This window comes from Cornus florida, unplaced genomic scaffold (assembly GCF_030987335.1).
Source record: "Cornus florida cultivar Cherokee Brave unplaced genomic scaffold, ASM3098733v1 CherokeeBrave_3.0.0_Hap2_Chr05, whole genome shotgun sequence".
Lineage (NCBI taxonomy): Eukaryota > Viridiplantae > Streptophyta > Magnoliopsida > Cornales > Cornaceae > Cornus > Cornus florida.
Window position 1 is genome coordinate 38,646,223 of NW_026775575.1, and position 24,720 is coordinate 38,670,942.

The 24,720-nt window shown below is 39.9% G+C and overlaps 1 protein-coding gene across 1 annotated transcript in view; it reads left to right on the forward strand.

Moving 5' to 3' along the window:
• LOC132306304 (rho GTPase-activating protein 5-like) overlaps window positions 1–24,720 on the forward strand; it is a 37,687-nt gene that overhangs the window by 1,194 nt on the left and 11,773 nt on the right. Inside the window, exons 2-3 of the mRNA XM_059803645.1 lie at window positions 4,664–4,784; window positions 6,853–6,972. Coding sequence (XP_059659628.1) covers window positions 4,664–4,784; window positions 6,853–6,972 — 241 coding nt within the window. The remainder of the gene's footprint in view (window positions 1–4,663; window positions 4,785–6,852; window positions 6,973–24,720) is intronic.

The window sequence follows — 24,720 nt, forward strand, 5'->3', positions numbered from 1 at the left end:
TTGGAAGTAAGTTCAGCTGGAATATATATTTGAATTCAAGGTAAAATAATGGCATTGAGGGGATTGGCGAATTGAGATCTAAACTATTTAGTATTAAGTGATTCGGGGACATTTTCCATTCTCTGTCATTTTTCTACTTCAGAAAAACTTTTCTATTGATCAATTTCCCTTGCTTTATTATCTTAGTAATTGCAAATGGAATGCTGTTCCTCTTTCTGTTCATTTTCTTTTTTAAATCTCAAATGGATTTTCATTTGCTTCATAGTTATTTTTTTTTTCCCCCGCAAAGTTCACTTGCTTCATAATTGGTTTAGCTTCAAATATCTCATTCGGGAAGGTGCTTTTGGCACATGTTTCTGTCGTTGCATGTTAGACGCATTTTAACATTTATCATTTAAGATTTTCCTTTTAATAGTTGTGTTATTGTCAAGGAAAAAATGCAAGAAGAAGGAAATCCTTCTGAGATATTTTTCCCTCATGCATTTAAGACCAGTTTTGGCTGATTGCAAGCAGTTAATACTTAATATTAGTAGTTGAGTTTCCAATTTGTATTGAACTTTTAAGTGATATGTTCTTGATTTACCATGGACTTGCATTGTCATGTAACCGTGTTCCCTCATATATTTGAATGATCATCAAAGATTGGTTTCTTTATGTTAGAACAAGTGACATAACACATAATGGTGAATTTCAGAACCTTTAACAAAAAGTAATTTGAAGGATTTTATAATTTTCGTATCAACATTTGAAGGGATAGTATTTGATGGATCTTTATAACTTAGTCTTCATTGACTGTAAAGTAAACCCGAATAATGAGTTAAAGTCCTATATTGTCTTCAACGGAGGGTCGTGACCCTAGTTTCGGGTATACATAATCAATTGAAAAAATTGTTTTAAATATAATTTTTTTCATTACTTTGTCTCACATTGTCTTGAGAATCCAACTCAATAAATTGAGACATCAACACCCCCATTTAGAATGCAGCACCTATGTTGTGCTCGGGGTTTTTCCCCTCCTGGATCGCTGACGAAAGTATATGATTTGGAATGATGGTGCAACACCTGTGTTGCTCTATGTATGCCTACATACTTCTTCTAGTTTAAGAATCCGAAGTGTGTTTATATAGTGTTTCTGGCCAATAGAATTAGGGGACCCACTACACTCTCAAACTATCCACAAAATCCACAAAGTCATCTAAAGATTTCAATACCACCCAAGAATTCAGAAAAAAAGTAAGAACTCAGTATGGAGAATTTTAACACCCATTTAGGAACCTCTTCTCCATCAAAGAATCTCCTATTCATCTCTTGGCACAAGCCCCAATACAAACAAAAGAGGCTGTCCTGTAAGCATCTCGAGCTTGATTACCCACCATACATCCTTTCCAAGTCTCAAGCATGGAATCCAACATAACCCATTGCGCACAAAAAATAGAAAAATGCAGTCACAACCATCCCTAGCCACTGAACAATGCAAAAGGAGACGATTAACCAACTCCTCATTCTTTTGCACATAGAGCACCAATTTACTACAATCTGCTCCCTATTTCTTAGATTATCGATTGTCAAATCCTCACCAAAGCTGTCCTCCACAAAAAAGGAACCACTTTTAGACCGGATTTTGTTTGCTAAACTGCCTTCGAAGGGAAAGGAGACCCCTGAGCATCTAGAAGCCTTCGATAAAATGAGAGCACCTCAAATTCCCCATGATGGGATCCCACCCAAGACCACTCATCAAGCCGTTCCCCACAACATCCTGACGATACAACAAAGCCAACAACTCTGCAATATTCTCGAACTCTTAATCATGATGATGCTGCTCAAGCTGTACATCCCATGTCACCCTCCCAGTATCAAGACAATAATAGTTGCAATTGAAATATGCTTGTCCATTGTGATTCTGAAAAGCCTCGGGAAAGTGCACGCAAGAGGCCTATCTCCACACCTAGGATCTATCCAAAACCGAACAAGTCTTCCATTCCTCACCTTGAACCAGATATGCTTTGAAAACTCATTCCAACCCTTTCGAATGAATGCCCAAACTTTCATCCCTGCTGGACCCCTCACCTCCTTAGTGCTCCATCCACATCTATCCTCCCCAATGTTACACCAATTGACCCTCCTCCACAATCTGGATCTCTCAACCCAAACCTCCAAAGGTATTTGTCCAACAAAGCTCTGTTGAACAAATTAAATCTCCTAGTACCAAACCCTCCAACTGGAAAGGGTTGCACACCTTCTCCCAATTTACTAAGTGAAACCTAAATTCATCACCCGTTCCGTCCCATCCCACAAAAAGTTCGTTTGCTACTTCTCAATCTAAATCACAACATAGGAGGGATAGAAACTAAGTTGGAAGACTTGAAAGGGTACTCTTAATTGGAGGTGAATGACCCTTATCCAAAGATGCTGCTTTTTCCAACCTGCAAGTCTCCTATCAAATTGCTTCACAACTGGATCCTAGGAAGACACTCTTGGAATAAGCCCCCAAAGGCAAGCCCAAGTACGAGATAGGGAAAGACCCAACACCGCACCCCAGACTATCCGCTGAAGAATCAACCTTGCCGACCTCCCCCACCGGCACTATCTTGCTCTTCCCAATGTTGATCTTCAGTCCGGAAATTGCTTGTAGAACACTAGCACACACCTCTAATCCTCCTCCGTTTTACAGAAGACAATGGTATTATTAGAGAAAAGAAGGTGAGAAACCTTCGACTGATTAAAAGAACCACTGCCCACATCAAAGCCTCTAATATAGCCCATCGCCTTCGCCCTCCTCATCAATCTACTAAAAGTGTCCATCACTATGATAAACAAGAATGGAGACAAGGGATCACTCCGCCTTAACCCTCGAGAGCTAGAGAAAAAACCAATCTGGGACTCATTCATCAATACTGAAAATTTCATCGTGGAAATGCAGAAAAGTGTCCTCCTCCATGTTTTGCTAAATCCCATCCTCTCGAAAGGATACACCAAGAAGCTCCAATTCAGCCATATGCCTTCTCAATATCCAACTTACAAACAATCCCCGATACCCCACTACTAATTCTGGACACTCACAAGCAATCAGCATACAATCCAAAATCGGACACCCACCAACGACTACATTTTGATAGACCAAGATTACACCATCAGTAATCCTCCTCAACAGCAAGGCCAAGAACTTTGGCTATTAACTTGTAGATGCTACCCTCCAAACTAATGGGCCTAAAGTCCTTCGCTTCAATAGTCCCACCCGTTGCAGGAATGAGAGCAATGAAGGAAGCATTCACACTCCTCTTAAAGTGACCATGCACATGAAATTTTTTTATAAGTCCATCACCGCTTTCTTGACCACATCCCAGTTCTGTTGAAAGAAAGCCAGAGTCAAGCCATCTGCCCCGGTGCCTTGTCTCCATTGAAACTTCTCAAGGCCACCTTCACCTCGGAAAGGGCCTTTCCAACCATTTGCTGTCTTCTATTGAAATGCTCTCAAACTCCAAACCATTGAGCAAGGGTCTCAGGTTAGAAGGTTCCCTGTACAACTGATGATAGGATGACAGAATCCCTCTTTTAATGCCCTCTTTACTCAACAAATCGCTATCATTACAAATTCTTCTGATGTTATTGCCTCTCTGATGGAAGAAGTTTGTATTCCTATTCCCCTCCTTAGTCACAAAGCCCTAGACTTGTGTCGCCAAGATATCTCCTCCAAAATAGCATTCTGGCCAATCTCAGCCTTATACACCTCTATACATTTCTCCACATCATTCGACCCTGCCACCCCTTCCTTTTGGTCCAACTTCGCAATCTCCATCAAAAGTCTATTTTTCCGCCAATACAAATTGCCAAACACCTCGCTATTCCACTTTTTGGTATCCTGCAGGGTACATTCACATCTACAACTAAAATATTAGGAAGTAATGAAATCTTGAGATCAAATGTTATTGTACATGTCTAATTACTTCTTTACACCAATAGAAAAGCACTTTATATGTCTTAGTGTCTTTTATACGGAACTATCCAGTTGCAATGGTATTAAGCATATTGGACATAAAAAAGATGGAACTGTCTCTCTTGCCTATGCAAGCGCTTGAGCATTTCTTATAAACTCCATTATTCATTTAGCCATTGGTAAGATGAATACTTGTCACGGTAGTTCTCAAAAGACAATTTTCCTCACATAAAAAATGTATATAAAAGCTATAACGAGAATGATATATTTTGATTATGTGGCAGCCTTTCTTCATGGGTATTCCATCAGTAATACTCATACTGAAATTATTTCCTCTTGCTTGCTACATACTGGATATCAGCACTGCGCTTGCATCTCTCGGTAGTTGTGAATTAGTGGATCCAATCTTGTGCTTTTGTATCACTTTTTTACTTGACCTATGCATGCTAAATAATTCAGATTATATTAAAACTGACCAGTGGCATCTGCTCAAAGGAATCTAATAGAATTTTGCCACCTTCTCTCTTCATTTTTATGAAACCTGCAATTCGCTTAGTTCATGCAGCGTTGAAGATGTATTACATGACTTGGTTCCTTGGAGTTTCCACCTATTTAGATGGGCGCTTTACATTTCCCATGTTGTTCAAAGTTAATGTACTGTTAAACTAGCATAATTGATAGATTGCTAACTGGTTGTGTGAATCCGTTAACATGGTTTTTCATTTGTAGTGCCACTGTTTTTGGAGTTTCTACAGAATCCATGCAGTTGTCATTCGACCCCAGGGGAAACAGTGTTCCAACAATACTCCTGCTGATGCAAGGACACTTGTATGCTCAAGGTGGCCTGCAGGTGCACTTCACATACTGAAAATTTTGGGATATGATTTGTATAACCAACCATGAATTGTTCACTTAAAAGCTTTGTTAACTTGCCTCTTTTTTGTTTATATTTACCCTTCGATTGAATATCTGAGTGATAAGTCTACATTAGATATACACTGATAGAGAAATCTAGGGACCATGATACGAGGTTCCTATACTTCAAACTACACTATTCCCAATTAAACCTAGAGGGGGTGAATTGATTTTTTGCACTCTGATAATTTTTACACAATTTCAATTTTAACAATCAACTGAAGTTTAATTATCAATCAATTAGCATGTAATAATAGACAAGAGTATAGAAATATAAAGCATAAAACATCCACACGCATGAACACTGATTTTTACATGGAAAACTCCAATGGGAAAAAATCACGGGACCTAGTCCAGACAGATCAAATCCATTACGAGAAAGAAGTTTACAACTAGGTTAACATTTCTTAAACTATGGCATCCCTAGTTACCTCTTGACACAAACTAATCTACCAAATTCTCCACTCAATTTTTTAAGCACGGTCTGCTCCTTCAACAAATCCACTCCTCATACGATCCGCTTCTCCAATTGGTAATTTGATCTCCAATAACTAGTTGTCCAATTCTTTGATAAACCTCTTACTTTAGAACTCAATCACACAATTATATAAGGTATTGTATGAAGAACCTCACTTGTGATTATAAAGTAAAGCTCCCACATTTTCTTACACTTGTGTCTCTTGTATTATGCTTATGTTTATAATGTTGGAGTTATTAGAAGTTCGTTAGGAATAGCTTGGATGAGTTTTGAAAAGTTTAGAAACCTTTTTGGTGTTGGAAACATGTTTACCAACTCTGGACGTCCGTTCGATCGATTTCGGCACCTTCTGGGTTTTTCTTGATCATTTGAGCTTTAGGTTGAGCTATTTTGGAGTAACTTCGATCAATTAAGATTCAGCTGCGATTGATTGACCTTTTCTGCTAAAACCAACTGCACATAGTCTGACTTCGGATGCTTAGTTGAGGGATAAAACCTTGAAGTTAGGCATATATATATACATTGTCCGAAAGCTTATCAATCTGGTTGTTGAATATATTAAGATCATCATAAAATTCCTTTAATGATTATTCAAAGATACGGAGCTCTATTTTTAAAACTTGAAATCCTTACCAAAATCAACTTTTAAATTGGTTTTTCAACTTAAGCACAAAATCTAAGTTTTATAACCAACATTAAGGTTTCCAAATTCATCCCTAATGAAATAATACTTCAACTTTAAATTTATAATCATATTAGAACTAATTAATAATTAGTTTGATTGAACTCCAAATTAATTCGACTTTCTTAACTTAGTCACTCTGATTCCTATTATCGCTTAGGCTACTTACCTTCTTTATATCATGTGACTGATGAAGGTTGAAGCAAGATGTTGATGCGATTTTTCAACTCAATCTTGATCTACAATCACAACTTTAATGTTGACGCGAACCTTCCATCGAAGTAACACGGCGTATAGACCATGACGCAACTTTTGCTCAAGGAATATGCCAATACATGATACGTTTTCCTAACAGAGAGGAAAAAGAAAGGAGACGATAACATTAGTTATGAGAGTAAAGAAAAGAATATAGATGATAGTGTTAATCTCTCCTCGTGTTTGGATAACTTAGGAGGGAAAAGAAAGGAAATAATAGTTATTCTTCGTGTTTGAAAAGATGGCGGAGAGAAAAGAAAGGAAAGGTTTGTTAGGGGAAAACAGGAATTCACTTGTTATAGAAAACAGGGGCAAAATTGGTAATTAATAATTATCCTATCCTCTCTGTTTTCCCTCACTTTTGGGTGGATAAGAAAAACACTATTCATGGGGTTAGTGAAACCCCTCCTCCTCCCTCCGAATCCTTCCCTTTCTCACTTTTTTCTAAATAAACACAGGCTTCTCCTCCTTTTTCCTTCCCTTTCTTTTCCTTCCATTGTTGACTTCACATATGTTAAGAATCCAAACAAAGTGTTAAGAGTTCACTTTCCTTGTAAACTTGCTGAATTGTTGACTTCACATATGCAGGCGGAAGGGATTTTCAGAATCAATGCAGAAAACAGCCAGGAGGAGTATGTCAGGGATCAATTAAATAGGGGAGTGGTTCCAGAAGGAGTTGATGTACACTGTTTGGCAGGTCTTATCAAGGTACTGCTTTCCAGTATAATCACAGTTGATTCTTTTATAAAAATTTATTTTGTCACTTGCTTATTAATGATTTAAGAAGTTTGATTTCTATTTATGATTATTGATCACAACTCAGTTTTAAATTCCTCATTGTTTGAATTTTGAATTCTGCCAGTGACTTATAGAGTTATTATATTCAGTCATGGTAATGCATTAAACAGAAGTTACGATTGTTTATAATCCAGGAAAAAATGGACAAATAATATTATTAGAAAGTTGGTTATTTTTATTTTTTATCCGAGTTCTTTGAAAATATCCCAGGCAGTAATGATTAAATCTTGGAACCTCCATCTTTTGTTCCTTGCATGCTCAAGTGGCAATCAAACTTCATTTTGAATGTTGCATTGGTGTTAAATGTTCTTATGTATTAGCATGATTTATATGTAGCTATTTGTATAAAGTTTATAGTTAGAAAACTTTTATTGGATATGATATTGTGGGAATTAGGTAAGGAGAAATTCAGTTAACAGATATGTGACAAAAGCTAAAGCAAAACATTTCTAAAGCAAAGATACACCAAAAATATGATGACATTGTTAACATCTGCATGATATACATGCAATTTGAATGAACGTAATTACCGAATCGATACACAAAATGGCGACCTTGATTAATGTAGAAGAAAGCCAAAGCTTGTATAATGTATGGCACAGGTATGAATACATATTTATCAAATAGACCACTCGGTGCAAGTCTATGACCTAATAGTCTTGACTAAGTGGTTGCCTTTTTCTTTTTCCAAGCTTTACAATTGTGATAAGTTAAAAAAGATAAACATATTTTTTATTCTATGAAATATTAGGGTTATTGTAGTGATTGGTCCTTGTCTCCATATGATCTTAATTTAAGTAAGATTTCATTTAAAGGCTCGTATAAAAAAATAAAAAAAATAAAAAATAAAAAGAAGAAGAATAAGAAGAAGAATTCATTAAAAGGCGCTCAAAGAGGGAACGCAGTCCAAGAGAACTACACAAGCCAAGAACATATAACCTTTTTTTTTTTTTTTTTAATAAGTAAAATTGTATAAAAGCACTTAAAAGGGCAGCGAAGCCCAAGAGAACTACACAAGGCCAAAAAGGGCCTCTAAACCTTCAAAGAGTCTAAAAAATCAACAATCTCCTCTAAAGATTTATAATTGCTCCCTAAAACTTACCAATGGGTCAGTGGACTAGCAGTATCAGGCCCTTACTTCCCAAAAGGAGGTCAAGGGTTCAAGTCTCAATGAAGGGATGTGCGTGCAAGTACCAACTAGGAAAAAAAAGTTCTCCTAAAACCCAACAAAAAATAGTAGAAATAATAGAAAATTGAAGCATAAAAACAGGCATCTCCTTTCCTTCGAAATATCTCCTATTCCTCTCGAGCCAAATACACCACCAAACACACAAAGGCTTACCCCTCCGAGCATCCCGAACATGAGTCCCCACTGTACAACCTCTCCAAGCCTCAATCAACTCTCTGGAGGATCTAGGCATGACCCACTGAATCCCAAACAAACCAAGCATCAAATCCCAACAGTCCGTGGCCATGGTGCAGTGCAAAAGAAGGTGATCCACCGTCTCCTCATCACGAAGGCATATGTAGCAACAATTGACCACCACCTTATTTCTTCTCCTTAAATTATCCTGGGTCAAGATCTTCCCAAGACAAAGGTCTAAGAAAAGAAGGCCACCTTGAGGGGGGCCAAGGAGCGCCAAGCAGTCTTCCATGGGAAAAGAGCTCCAGGCTCTTCCGTGAGACACCCGAAGAAGGACTGAACATCAAAATGACCCCAAGAGGCAGGGACCCATATCCTACCATCAGAATCTCCAACCGTAATCTCATGGCGATACAACTCCTCCAAAAAACCAATGACGTCCTCAATTTCCCAATCCTGAAAGTGCCTCCTGAAATAAACATCCTAAGACGATCTCCTGCTATCAATATGATAATAGGTGACCACCATGGCCTGCCTATCCATAGCAATCCTGACCTTCCTATCCGTAGTAATCCTGAAGACTCGTGGGAAAATGAGAGCAAGAGAACGATCCCCACACTAAACGTCCTCCCAGAAACTGATCTTACTACCATACTTGAGTCGAAATCTAATATTTTTGGAAAACCCACCCTTCCGAATGAATTTCCAAACCCCCACACCCCCGGGAACACGCACCTCAAGAGAACTCCACTCTCCTCTACTCTCCTTATATCTACTCGCTACAACCCCCCTCCAAAGCTTATACATTTGGTGCCGTGGCGCGTTGCGACCCAGCTTACGACCCGTTGGATGAGCTTTATGACCCGTTTTTTGCTTATGGGCCGTGGACCCTAATTAGTTTCTTGTAACCCGATATATAAGGGCGCTTAGGGTTTGGAGTTGGGGAAGAGATAGACTCTGAAATTCGTACGGAAACAGAGTGAGGGGCTAAAAACTTGTAATCTCCGATTTTACACATAGTAAAAACTTTCGCCGAATCCCAACCATGAATGTAGGCTGTTGCCGAACCACATATAAATCTTTGTGTTCTTTATGTCGCGTGTTTACTTTTTTTGTTGTGATTCTTGGTTCAACTTAGGTTCGTTCTAAGAAGCACGGACACGGATACGACACGACACTGCAAATCTAAAAAAATTAGGACACGGACACGGCAGGGACACAGTAAATAGTATATATATATATATATATATATATATATGTATATATATGTGATGTAGTACTTTAAAAATTACCGAGTGCTACTATTTTTCATCAACCTCACAATGAAAAAAAAACACAAATCATAACTCATAACTAATAGAACTATAAAAGAACAATGTTGTATAGTTATAAAACCAAATAAAAAAACAAGACATTAGAATAATAACTAATATTATTTAATCATCATTGCAACTTTACTCCAAATACAAAAGCATAGACAAAAAGGACTATTAACATTCATGACTGTTTAAGGTTCAGGACTTTACTGTTAGCACTTAACATTCACTAAAACCTAAAGGCTAGTCCCCAAAAAAGATACAAAAACAAGTCAGTGTACTATCATCTATTCCCATCCATCATTTGACCTAGGACTTTTCCATTCACAATACCAAAAGGGTAGTACAAAACAAAAAACAGAACATATCAGTATTAAAAAAAAAAAAAAATTCCAAACACGTGTGTCCACGGAGTGTTCGTGCCGTGTCCGAAAATTAAAAAAAAAAAAAAAAAATTCCAGACACGTGTGTCCACGGAGTGTCCGTGCCGTGTTCGTACCGTGTACGAAAATTAAAAATAAAATAAAAAAATTCTAGACACGTTTTTTGGTGTGTCCGATACGTGTCCGACGCGTGTCCGTGTCTGACACGTGTTGGACACAGATTCTTCGCCCATTTTGGCGTGTCCATGCTTCCTAGGGTTCGTTGCGTTTGTCATAACAAGAGCCTTATTGAAAGGCACCAATCTTCTAAACCTCAAGCTATAAAAACGCTGGACCATCATCTTCTTCTATGAAATAAGGTCTTTTTGTGACTGTCATGTCCATGAATGTATGTTCTGTCATGGTGGTTGCACAGGGAGGGAGGGAGGGAGATGGGGGCTATAAAGGGGTTGGTGAGGACCCGAAAGAGAGAGTTATGGAGAGGAAAGAGAAATCTAGAGAGAGAAAGTGTATTGGAATTATAAACTATGGCAGGAGTTGGGGAACTATGCAAGTGAATCTATTAGGGAGGGCTCGAGAGTATCTCTACACACCTCGAGAGAACTCCACCCTCCTCTACTCTCCCTATATCTACTCGCTACAACCCTTATCCAAAGCCTAAGCCTCTCCACCCCAAACCTCCACAACCACTTCCTAAGGAGAGCCTTATTGAAAGGCACCAATTTTCTAAACCTCAAGCTATAAAAACGCTAGACCATCATCTTCTTCTATGAAACAAGGTCTTCTTGTGACTACCATGTCCATGAATGTGTGTTCTGTTATGTGGGTTAAGAGAGGGAGGGAGGGAGGGAGGGAGAGGGCTATAAAGGGGTTGGTGAGGACCCGAAAGAGAGAGAGTTATGGAGAGGAAAGAGAAATCTAGAGAGAGAGAGTGTGCATAGGAAGTATAAACCATGGCGGGAGTTGGGGAACTGTGCAAGTGAATCTATTGGCGGAGGGCTCGAGAGTATCTTTGCACAAGCCAAGAACCTATAACCTCAAGCTATATACAAAAAACAAAAGATTGTTCATAGAGTTATTGATCTTCAGAGTCAAGTACAGAGAAATTAGCCACCCTTATGGGAGGCTCCACCCCATCAAAAGATCTCCTATTTCTCTCCCTCCATAAAGCCCACCACAAGTAAAGGGGGGCAACCCTCCACGCATCCCTATAGCTTGGGGTGTTACAAAATAAAGCTCTCCAAGTTTCGATAAATCTCTTTGTGGCTTCCAACATGATCATTGAACCCAATAACTAGCACAAAACATATCCCATCCATCCCTAGCCATAGGGCAATTGACAATGATCTGTTGCCTTGTTCTCAAATTGTTAATCATCAGTCTTCCCCAAAATTGTTGTTTGTTAACTACCCATCTACTCTAAAAGCTTAAGCTTATAGAGAAGGTGTAACTTTAATATTTATACCTTCAACACGCCCCCTCATGTGTGGCTTTCTTTTTGGTCCTACACATGTTTTTCAATTTTTAATTAGGGTGACGGTGAGGTTTGAACTCGAGACCTTTGGCTCTGATACCATGTTAATTACCCATCTACTCTAAAAGCTTAAGCTTATAGAGAGGGTGCAACTTCAATATTTATACCTTCAATATTGTCCAATCAAAGAAAGCCACCTTCAAATGGCGAAGAGAACGAGCAACTTCAATTCCAAGAAAATATTGAACAACACCTAAGCCTTTAGTATGGAAATGTCGACCAAGATGTCATTTCAACTCTGTAATGCATGCTAAATCATTCCTAGATATATAATATCATCAACATAGACAATCAAAACAATCGTACCAGTAGAAGAGTGATGAATAAAAGACAAAATGATCAGAAGTTGAGCGCTGAAAACCAAACTCAATCGCTGCATCACTAAATCTATCAAACCAAGCATGAGGGGACTGTTTTAGGCCATAGAGAGCCTTCCGCAGTCAACAAACGAGGTGCTCACTACCAGCACAACATAACCTTGTGGCTGATCTGTGTAAACCTCCTCTTGTAGGTGAGTAGGTCACTGTGAAGAAATGCATTCTTTATATCAAGCTGGTATAAAGGCCAAGAACAAACAGAAAAAAGAACTCGTACAGAACTAAGACAGGCTACAGGAGAAAAGGTCAATCAGTAATTAACACCATAGGTCTGCGTGTACCCTTTGCCAACTAAACGCGCCTTAAGATGCTCAACAATACCATCAAGAAGATGCTTAACAGTGTAAATCCAACGACAGTCGATAGTTCGTTTTCCCATAGTGAAAACAATAAGCTCCCAAGTTTGATTCTTGTGATGAGCACTCATTTCCTCATCCATAGTGTGTTTCCATCCAGACATAGATAAAGCCTACTTAGAAGATGAAAGGGAAGAGACAGATGACAAGGTAAAAGCAAAAGATTGCAAGGAGGAGAAAACACAATCATAAGAAACAAAATTAGCAATGGGATGCTCAGTAAAAGTATGTTTACCATGACGTAATGCAATTGGTAAATCACCAATGGTTGGTAAATCATAAGTTGCGGAAGTGGATTATGGAGGAACAAGAACCTTTAGTTGAGAAGATGACGTGTTCGGACCATAAGAAAAAACAGGCTGAGATCATGACCGCTGGTAAACCTGCAAAGGAGGATTAGAAGATGGAGGAGGACTAGAAGATGCAGCTAATGGCATTGAAAGAGTAGGTAAAGATAAGGGAGACTCCCTCCATGAGAAGATATGAGATTACAATACAAATGCTAGCCCATACGATATAAAGAAAGTACTGGACTCAAAAAAGGTAACATCCGCACTCATAAAGTAATGTTTCCTTTAATATATAATCAAATCAAAAGTGATGAAGAAGAAGAAAAAAAAGAGAAGAAAGCGAATGAGAGAAAAAGGGAAAGAGATGGGGAAAGATAGAAAGAATGAAAGAATACTTTCATCCTTTCACCACATCTATTTATAATAAAAAGTTTCAAAAATTACACATAAGCCCCAACATTATATAAGTAATAACAAATAAGCCCCTGACAACACTCCCCCTCAAGCTAATGCAAAGATATCTATCATGCCCAGATTGACTAACATATTTTGCAAGCAAGTCTTGCTCACACCCTTAGTCAAAACATCAGCAACCTAATTATGTGTATTGACGTATGGAGTACAAATCAGCCCAATACGAAGCTTTTACTTGAGTGTCGATCGACTTCAATGTGCTTTGTCCTGTCATGTTGAACTGGATTGTGGGCAATGCTAATAGCAACCTTGTTGTCACAATACAACTTCATTGACTCGCGAACAGGATAACCCAACTCACCCAACATCGTACGTAGCCATAACAACTCACAAACTCCATGTGCCATGGATCTGAACTCAGCTTCTGCACTAGATCTAGCTACTACAGACTGTTTCTTGCTTCGCCATGAAACAAGATTACCTCCAACAAATGTGCAATATCCTGAAGTAGATCGTCGATTTGTCACAGACCCTACCCAATCAGCATCAGTATAAGCTTCAACACGCAAGTGGCCATGATTGCCAGACAATATCCCCTTACCAGGTGAACCCTTGAGGTAGCGAAGAACATAATGAGCTGCCTCAAGGTGAGGTGTATGTGGAGCATGCATAAACTGACTAATCACACTAACAACGTAGGCAATATCCAGACGTGTGAGAGATAAGTAAATCAGTCTCCCAACCAATCGCTGAAATCTTCCCACATCATCTAATGGGTCTACATCTACATCATTAAGCTTATGGTTTTGCTCAATGGGAATATCAATCGGTCTAGCTCCAAGCCTGTCTGTTTCAGCCAACAAATCTAACACATACTTCCGTTGAAAAATGAACACCCTTTCTTTGATCTGTACACCTCGATGCCAAGAAAGTATCTCAATGATCCGAGGTCTTTATCCTCGAACTCTGTCCCTAAGAATGACTTCATTCGACGAATCTCTTCTGGATCATTTCCATTGACAACAATATCATCAACATATACAATAAGGGCAGTGATGCAGCCCTTGTGCTTCTTGATGAAGAGAGTATGATCTGCCTGACTTTGTGTGCACCCTACTCTTTTCACAGCAGTGTTGAACCTCTCAAACCAAGCACGTGGCAACTGCTTTAACCCATATAAAGCTTTATTTAGCTTACACACTAAATTCTGATCATTAGCAAGCTTAAACCCTGGTGGCATGGTCATATACACCTCTTCCTCCAAATCACCATGAAGGAAAGCATTCTTTACATCTAGCTGATTTAAAAGCCAATTCAAATTAGCTGCCAAAGAAAGAACACGTATAGAGTTCATCTTGGGAACTGGAGCAAATGTTTCCAGATAATCAATTCCATATGTCTGAGTGAAGCCCTTTGCAACTAACCAAGTTTTATATCTCTCAATTGTTCCGTCTGCATGATACTTTATTGTGTAGACCCATTTGTAACCTACTGGTTTCTTACCCCTAGGTAATGGAACAATATCCCAAGTACCATTCTTCTCAAGGGCCTTCATCTCTTCAAGCATAGCTTTCTTCCATGGAGTTTGACTAAGAGCATCTGAAACACTAGAAGGAACAAATACAGAGTAGATACACGAAGTGAAAGCACGATATGTTGGAGATAAGGCATCATAGGATACAAACTGAGATATGGGATGCTTTGTACAACTACGAACACCCTTACGATAGGCAATAGGGACATCAAGATCAACATAAATTCTATTGGGAAAAGAATCAGGAGTATCAATGTCAACTAAGGAATTACCTAGATCAAGGGAGACTTCTTGGCCCTGGGGTGAGTCAATAACTTGTTTTGCCCTCCTAGTGTAGATAATTGGTTGCTTTCCCTGCTGCAAATCATTAGTGTTAGGAGGACTAGACATAGGCACCTCAGCAAGAAGCTCCCCCTAAATTGGAACAGGCAAAGGAAAGGGGCATTCCCTCTGAATGGACAATGGAGTCTCTACCTAGATAGTAGTCTCCCCCTGTAGAGAATCCCGAGCAGTGGAAAAAAAAGGAACAGACTCAAAGAATGTAACATCTATGGAGACAAAGCAACGACGAGTGGTAGGGTTATAACACTGATACCCTTTCTAAGCGGCAGAGTATCCAAGAAAGACACATCGGATTGCCTTAGGGTCCATTTTGTTCTTACAATGATGAATGTGAACATAACGAACACAACCAAACACTTTCGGAGGGACATTAAACAAGGCAGTGTCATGGTGTAAGACAGAGAAGGAGGATTGATAGCCAAGAACCTTAAAAGGCATGCGTAATATGATGGTATGTAGCTATTAAGGTTGCATCAACCCAACAACTTTTAGGCACTTCCATCCCAATTAGAAGAGAACGGGTCACCTCCGTAATATGATGGTGTTTTCTTTAAGTTACACCGTTTTGTTGTGGTGTATCGACATAAGAGGTTTGATGGACAATCTCATTATCAGCAAAAAAGGAGGCAATACCACCATACATAAACTCTCCTCCATTATCAGATAGAAGGATTTTGACGGGACAACCAAACTGAGTACATACCATCCTATGAGAGGTTTTAAAAATGGAATGAACTTCATCTTTGGTTTTCATAAGATAAAGCCAAGTATATCGACTAAAGTCATCAACAAACTAACGAAAACCAAGTAATGAAGTAGTAGATTTAGGACCCCACACATCAAAATGAACAAGCTAAGGAGCTGTGTTTTATTAATACTAGTAGGATAAGAAACACGACATTGTTTGGCAAGAACGCATGTTTCACAATTTAACTCAAAAGATTCAACAGAAGCAAACTGGGAATGCACATGCTTCAAAACAGGAAGAGGTAAATGACCTAGTCTATTATGCCATCGCATGAGCAGATCTTTATTGACATTACTATTCCTAACACTAGATTGATTTGCAACATAATAAAAGTTGGCTTTGCATTTACCAAATACAATCCATTGTCATCACGTCCACTTCCAATCGTCTTCCCCGTGTCCAAGTCCTGAAACACACAGTGAGATGGAAAAAAGGTTACACTACAATTCAAGCCTTTTGTAATGTGACTGACAGAAAGGAGGTAATTGGTAAACTTTGGGACATGAAGAACAAAGTATGAGGTAAGATTAGGAGAGGCAGAAACAGTGCCCTTCTCCGCTATGGAGGTAAAGGTGCCATTAGCCACTCTAACCTTATCCTTAGCAGAACATGAACTGTACAAAGAAAAATCAGATGCAATACCAGTTATGTGATCAGTGGCTTCTGAATCAATAATCCAGGGTGGTCCACCAAATAATGTGGAAACCTAATGTGCCGAACGAGAGGTACTTGTCTAAGCGAAGTTAGAGGTGGAAATGGAGGAATGTTGTGCTAGTAGATGTTGGAGAGCATCAAGTTCAGCCCCGGACAAAGAACTCGATGGCCCTGAGGAGACATGACCAGTAGAAGCAGTCTCACGCTCTACAGTATGTACCGTAGATAACCCCCTAAATGGACCAGGCCTTGGCCTAGCATTCGCATTAGCAGGAGCTGGAGTAGGGCGACCATGTAAATTCCAGCATATTTCCCTAGTGTGGCGCGTACGCCCACAGTGATCACACCTCAACTTGCTTTTGTCATCATGTTTCACTCCTTTTAGAGGATTGGGCTTGTTCCATTGTTGTGTGGCAAGAGCAGACCTCTCAGACAATGGTACTTCTGGCTCAGGCTTCGTGTATACAGGTGCAAACATAGCCTTCATTCTACTCTTCTCAGCTTGTATATACGAAAACACATCTCTAATAGAAGTAGGGGCTGGATACCTGCCTAACACTTGTACCCTGGCATGCTCGTATCTTGGATGCAGAACACCCAAGAACTCATAGATTCGATTCCTTTCTACCATAGCATGAAATGCTTTAACATCAGCTGCACACATAGGTATATAGTCTTGGCAGTGATCTAAATTTTCCCATTTACCTCGTAGAGTGTGGTAATATGTAGCAAGAGTTTGGTTTTCCTGCTTAACTCTTGAAATTTGTTTTTGGAGTTCATACAGTTTTGCAAAATTACCAACCGAGGAATACGTCTCTTCCGCAGCCATCCATAGCTCTTTAGCTCTTTTCACAAACCGAAACCCTTTGCTGATCTGTGGCTGCATGGACTGCAACAACCACGTCATAACTAGTGCATTATTTGCACTCCACTCTTTGAATTCGGGATCGCTCTTGGAGGGATACATGACAGTCCCTTCGATATGATCGATCATCCTACGACTAGTGATATGCATACGAGCAGATTGAGCCCACTCCATATAGTTCGTCTCATCCAGCCTAACAGTCGTAATACAAAGGCCTGGATGGTGATCACTACTACCTCCCAATACTGTAGTTAGACTAGGAGAAGACCCAGCTTCTTTTGAAGTCACCTCTAAGCCAGACATTTTATCAAACAATTTCTGGGTATATAATCCTCAGAAACAAAAATAACAACAAAATACGTAGAGAACCACCTCTCTAACACACAAACTTCAACTAAAAAGATTACTGTCTTCTGAGATGCATAAAAAAGCAACCACATAGTCACCACACAAACCCTAGAAAGCAACAAAGTAGACCATACCAGAATCGCGAACGACGAAGAAAAAGCCGTTGTTGTAGTACGTATAGATGTGATTTAACACTACTTCCTTGCAAACGAATCCCATCTTGGAATCTCTTCAAAACCCTTCACACCCACTAAGGTTTACACAAACTTGCCCTAAGATTTCAACTACAAACCTTGAGCTTTACAAACCATGCTCTGGAACCATGTTGACTTTAAGATATAATCAAATCAAAAGTAAGTGATAAAGAAGAAGAAGAAAAAGAGAAGAAAGCTGATGATAGAAAAAGAGAAAGAATGAAAGAATACTTTCATCCTTCCACCTTTTTCTATTTATAATAACAAGTTTCAGAAATTACACATAAGCCCCAACATTATATAAGTAATAACAAATAAGCCCCTGACAACAAGTAACACCGAGACTCAGGACTGTAACAACGATACCCCTTATGAGTGTGGGAATACCCCAGAAAAACATACTTACGAACACAAGGAGACAGTTTGTCATGCCCAGGATCTAAAATGTGAACAAAGGCTATACAATCAAAGACACGAGGAGTAAGTTGAAAGGGAGAGCGATTAGAATATAAAAGAGAAAAGGGAGACTGATTATTCAAAACAAGGGAGGGCATGTGGTTAATGAGATGACAAGTAGTGAAAAGTGAGAACTGCATCCGCCCAAAAATGTTTTGGCACTTTCATATTGAATAACAAGGTACGAGCAATATCCAACAGATTACGAAGCTTTCGTTCAACAACACCATTATGCTGAGAAGTGTGAACACAACTAGTCTATACCATGATCTGCACTGAAGGAATTCATGATAGACTCTGTATTTTTTTTTTTTTTGATAAGTAATAAGTATATTAGAAAAGCATTCAAAAGGGGAACACGTCCTTAATACATAAAACGAGAAATGGACCTAAGGACCAATAGCATCCATCCAATAGATCAAATAAGTCATTAATCGAGGAGCAGGAGCTTCCTCTTACATAACAGAAAAGAGAACGAAGAATATGAATTTTTAAATTTACTAAAGATGATTCATTTCCTTCAAAATTTTTGTTATTTCTTTCGCTCCATAAACACCACCAAACGCAATGTGGAACTATCCTCCAATAATCACAAGCATGACCTTTGCCTGGGCATCTTCTCCATGTGTTAATCAGTTGTATGGAGTGCTTAAGCATTACCCAATAAACGCAAAAAATGCTAAATATGAGATTTCAACAATCGTACGCCACAGGACATTGCATAAGAATGTGATCCACGGATTCTCCATCTGCTTTACATAGACAACACTAGTTAACGATGGTATTACCTCTCTTTCTCAAATTATCCAATGTCAAAATCTTTCCCAAGGTGGCAGTCCAAACAAAGAATGCGACTCTAAGAGTAGCTTTAGAGCGCCAAATAGACTTCCATGGAAATCGTGGCCAGCGAAATTGGACAAACACAAGAGCATGGATTAGACACCATACCTACCATGGGTTAAAGGGACCCACCAAATATCGTCACACCCTCTGCCAACATCCTTCTGTCTATACAACAGATCCGAAAAAACGCATGCTTCTTCCATCTCCCAATCCTGAAAAGTGCACCTAAAATGTACATCCCACGTAACCCCACGACCATCAAGTTGATAGTAGTCAATTACGCAAGCGTGCTTATTTTCAGCAATACTGTAAAGTCTAGGAAAGGAATTAGACAACAACTGATCTCCGCACCATAAATCTTCCCAAAATCAAACATACCTACCATCACGAACCTTGAATCTGATGTGCGAGGAGAAAACATCCAAACCCTTCCGAATGAATTTCCACACGCCAACGCCTCCCGTAACAGAGACTGAACGGGAGGACCAGCCCCCACTCTCCTCCCCAAAACGACATGAGACAACTCTTCTTCACTGGCGATGGCGTTGATCGGTTGATCAACTAAACATCAACCTTCGTAATAGCACGAATCATTGTAAAATAGGGCTATTGGTCGGGTAAGTCGAACCACTGGGACTGCGCTAATCTATGGCAACCTAAGTGTCTAGAGTCATTTTAGAGTGATAAGGGGTGTTCATAGAGGGTTTGTTTTGTTTGTCACTAAACTACAAATTCAGAATGCATAAAACAATAAATTGAAGGAGATTAAAAGAAAAGATTTAGAGAAGGAAGTCTAGGGAAGTGAATCCACTCCAAACCTTTACACAAGCTAATTATATGATTGATTTGGGGAATTAATGTAGAAATGACATTGATGAATAGCAATTCATGACTACTATAACATCTTCAAGAAATTCAATTAATTAAAATGTAAGAACAACCTATCAAAGCTCCACATGCTTAAATTACCTAAACTATGGTGCAATCCTCAACATGCTCACTAAGCTAGAGATTGTCAAACAAGTAATCAATTGATGAGAGCACATGATAACAAGTCACAAGGTTAATCCATCAAAAGAAATTCTTAAGCAATGAATTAACAAGCTACTCAAAATCATGCCATTAAAACCATTCCATAGTCTTAGCTCCATTGTCACTATGAAACTACAAGCCATACAACCATGAGATTAAATCATCTAAGACAAGAGTATTTAATGCAACATGATCTTTAGAACATTAAAACATCCATTACATTATGTAACATGCTCTAGATTATGGAACTAGTCAAATACACATTTCATTCCCCAAAATAAATCAAAAACTAGACATGCTTACAAGAAGGAGTTTCATCACCTCCCTAGATGGAGGTTTAGTTATCCATGGATACAAAAATGGAAGAAGAAGAAGAAGACTCCATTGTTGCCTTCAAGAACTCCAAGAACTCTCCTTCTCTTGCTCCTCTTTCTCTCTCCTCTAATCTTGTAGAATCTAGCTTAATGATATTGCGTGGCCTCCCTTGCCTTATCTCCTCCAACAAAGCTCTCTCTCCTCCTCCAAAAACATCCCCAACCACCTCATAAAGAAGTAAGTAGAAAAATGAGGAAACCAATGCACAAGTGGCTGCCAAAATGAGAATTCCCGAAGGCAATTCTGCCCCAAATTCGAGCACTCTAAGCAAGGCCTCGAGCACTCGAATTTAGTGTAAAAAGCTCCATGCTTCACTTGCTCCGCCCAGACCTACTTTGATGAAATGGCCATAACTTTGCGCTCCGAACTCCGAATGACGAACCGTTTGAAGATTTGGAAAGCTAATTCAGAGCTTTAAATACTTCATGTTTTGGTGGAGATCCAATTCTCAAGGATGGTTGGTCGAAAATGAAGATCAAGGCAGAATTTCATTGCTGCCAGGCAGTTCTGCGCACCTCTGGTAACAAGGCCATAACTCTCTGCTCCGAGCTCCGAATGACAAACCGTTTGAAGATTTAGAAAGCTAATTCAGAGCTCTAAATATGCCATTTTATAATGGAAGTCCAGATCTCGAGCTTTCTGGGTCAAAAGTGGCAATCAAAATCGAGCTCCACTGCTGCCTGAAATTCAGCTTTTGAACACATTGTTGATCAAAAATCCACAACACCTTATTTTTGCTCCTTTTGGGCCAAGGAACCTGAAAATGCATAAAAACATAGAAATGAAGATAATCTACATAAATTAACATACAACGGACTTTACTAATGCAATTTAGGGCGCTTGAATATACAATATTCGGCGCTTATCACACTCTCAAACTTACATTTTGCTAGTCCCTTAGCAAAACTACAATGAAAAACTTAATGAAAAGACAACCATGGGCATGCTACTACAAAAATATCATCCATGGTAAAATGAGATATATACATAGCTCAAAAATAACTTGAAACAGAAAAAGAGCTGGAGATGGGGTCATTGGGAAGACTACCTTGCATATATGAAGCATTGATACTAAACACATTTCAACATGCATGTATCAACATCATAGTCCATATAAATAACTCAATTGTCATCTCTTAAATGGAAATCAACTCTAACTTCAGTGAAAGTGGATTGGATTCTCAACATGCGGCTTTTACTTTCTTTTCCAATTTCCAAGCACAAGTTTTCAAATCATTGAATTCCCCTTTAAATGAGGTCCCTAAGGCATGATTTTATTTACAAGACAACTTTTGTTGCTTGTTGACAATTTATTGCAACTCATAAGCGAAACATAGAATGGTTGTGCAATGCTGAAGTCCCTTAAGCTTTCTAACCAACCTATGTAGCAAGCGTTAGGCCAACAACTCCCAAACCAGATGGCTTTAGGGTGTTAAGTGTAGAGACACTCCAAAGGGCTTAATAGCTCAAGTTGGAAAGGCTACGAACTCTAGCGAACCATGTTTATTACATTTTTTTTGAATGACCGTGCAATGTTTAAGTCCTTTAAGCTTTCTAACCAACCCTTGTAGCAAGCGTTAGGCCAACAACTCCCAAACCAGACGGCTTTAGGGTGCTAAGTGTAGAGACACTCCTAGGGCTTAATAGCTCGAGTTGGAAAAGCTACGAACGTCAACTGGTCATTTTTTTCTTTCTTTCTCAGTTTTTTTTTTTTTTTTTTTTTTTTAAGACAACTTAAATCATGCCAAAGATATTCATCTATCAGGTTCATCAAATCAAATTAACTAGGCCAAGGTCAAGGTCAATCAAGTTGCATGCCTCACAGTTAAGTTTCCAATGTGCATCTGTGCATTGTGAAGCTTAAAAGAGTGTCAAATCCAGCGAGAATCTAATTGAGACATTTATACAGACTAATTTGAATCCACATAATCATTTCAACTCAAATTTTTCTTTATTTTCAAAAATGTCAATTGCTTCTATACACAAAGTATTAAACATATGCTTCGTCTCCGACAAGTGTCAAGTTATACTATCATTGCTTAGCAAAAATGCAAAACCAAAAATGTCCTAATGCACCCCCAAACTTGAATGTCACATTGTCCTCAATGTGAGAAGAGAAGTAAATCAAAATAAGCGCAAAGAGAGGAAAAGAACAATAATACCAAGTGGAGTGACGAGGACAAAGATGTTCAGCTATATGAGTGCGCAAATGCTTCCCCCAAACTTGGATATGAAGACCTATCAAAATACAACTAAAATATACATGTAAAAGCATAGGTCTCTTAAGAAAAACGGGAACAGAAAAAATAATACGAACATGAATGTTATTGAAAGATAGAAATCTATACAAAAACATAAATTGGCACACATTAGCCACAAGTTTAAAATGGATAGCAAAAGAATGCCAAAAGTATGCCATTTTACTCTTCTTCTTCTTCTTTTTTTTTTTATATGAAAACATGCATGAGGGTTGGATGTGTGGGGGTTGTGGGGGGTGTTGTAGTTTGGTTAGAGTGGTGAGGTGAGGAGGGCCGAGGGAAGGGTTGGGTTGAGTTGGGGTAGTGAAGTGAGGGATGCCGATTGGTTGGGATGGTTGTGAGGTGGTTGTTGGGATGGTTGTGAGGTGGAGAGATGGGTTGTGTGTGGTGAGGAGTTGAGGAAGATGGTGAGGCATGGAAGTGGGTTGATCGGGTTGATGTATACATGATTGCATGTATGGTGGGTTTGTTGGAGGAGGCTGGGGTTGGGAAAGATGGTTGCCGAGAGTAAGGAAGGGTGGTGTTGCATGCTTACATGCAAGGTGGTGGTGGGTTTGGTGGGAGCCGAGAGGTGGGTTGCATTGAGGGAGAGGTTGGTTGTGGTTTCGAGCAAACTCGAGCACTCGAAATGCTTGCTTCGAGTGCTAGAATGACAGGCAGAGAGTGAGGGAGGATGGGTGGGGAGCACTCAGAATGGAGCATGGAAAGCTTGAGAGGAAGAGGGGTGGTGGTGGAGGGGTGAGTAGAGAGAGAGTTGCCGGGAGTAAGGGGTTGTGTAGGTTGGTGTTAGAAGGTTGGGTGGTGATGGAGGCCGAGAGGGTGGGGAATGGGAAGTGGGTTTTAGAGGAGGATGGTTTTGAGGTGGGGTGGTTTGGTGAGGGTGGCCGAGAGTGAAGGTGGTGGATTGCATGGTTGAGAGATGGGTTGAAAGAGAGAGTGTTGGTGTGTGTAGATGCCGAGAGGGTGGAGAGGTTGATGTTATGGAGAGAGAGAGGAGGGAGGTGTGTGTGCCGAGGGGTTGAGGGTGGTGTTGTGATGGCAGCGGCGAGCCCTCGAAATGGGAGTGTGGGGGTTTAAAAGAGGGATTAGGTGGTTTCGAGTGCTCGAAGCTTCACTTCGAGCACTCGAAATGGTGGCAGTGAGTGAGGGATGGATGGTGGGGATGATGGATAGTGAGGTTGGTTGGTGGTTGATGGGGGTGATGGTGAGTTGGTGTGGTGGTGCGTTGGTGTTGGAGAGTGGTGAGGATAGAGGGATGGTGGGTGTTTGGGGTTTGCTAAGAGGTGATGGTTTGGAGTTGATTGGGTTGGGAAGGTGGGTTGTGGAAGTTGAAGCCGAGAGGACTTGTGTTGGGGAAGTTGATGGTTAGGGAGTGTTCGAGCACTCGGCATGCAGGTTTGTGGGTTGATGTGGGTTGGTCGGAGTTAGTTAAGTGGGGTTGATGGTAGAGTGAGGATAGTTGATGGAGGAGTTGCCGAGAGTTGGTTGGGTTGGGGTGAGGATGGTTGAGGTTTTGGAGGAGGGTGGTGTGAGGGAAGATGAATGGTGTTGATGATGAGCATTGCCGAGAGTGGGGGTGTGGTTAGGGAGTGAAGGTGCCGAGAGTGGAAAGATGGGTTGGTGTGCATGGTTTGCAAGCTGGGGTTGAGAGAGAGAGAGGAAGGAAGGTTGGTGCATGCATGCATGCATGGAGGTGTCGTGGAGGTGAGGTGTGTAGGTTAGAGAGAGATGAGGGAAGGTTGGTGTATAAGGTGGTAAGGTGGTGAGGTTGATGAGGGTCTTTGAGGGCTCGGGATGCCGAGAGATGGGATATGTGTGGAGGGATGCCGAGAGGAAGAAGAAGATGGTTGAAGGTGATGGAGAGTGAAGTTGGGTTGATGTTTGGTTCATGTGCCGAGAGGTGTGAGGAGTGTGTAGAGAGAGAAATGAGAGGAGGAAAGTTGAGGTTGGTGAGGGTGGATGGTGAGTCGAGGTTT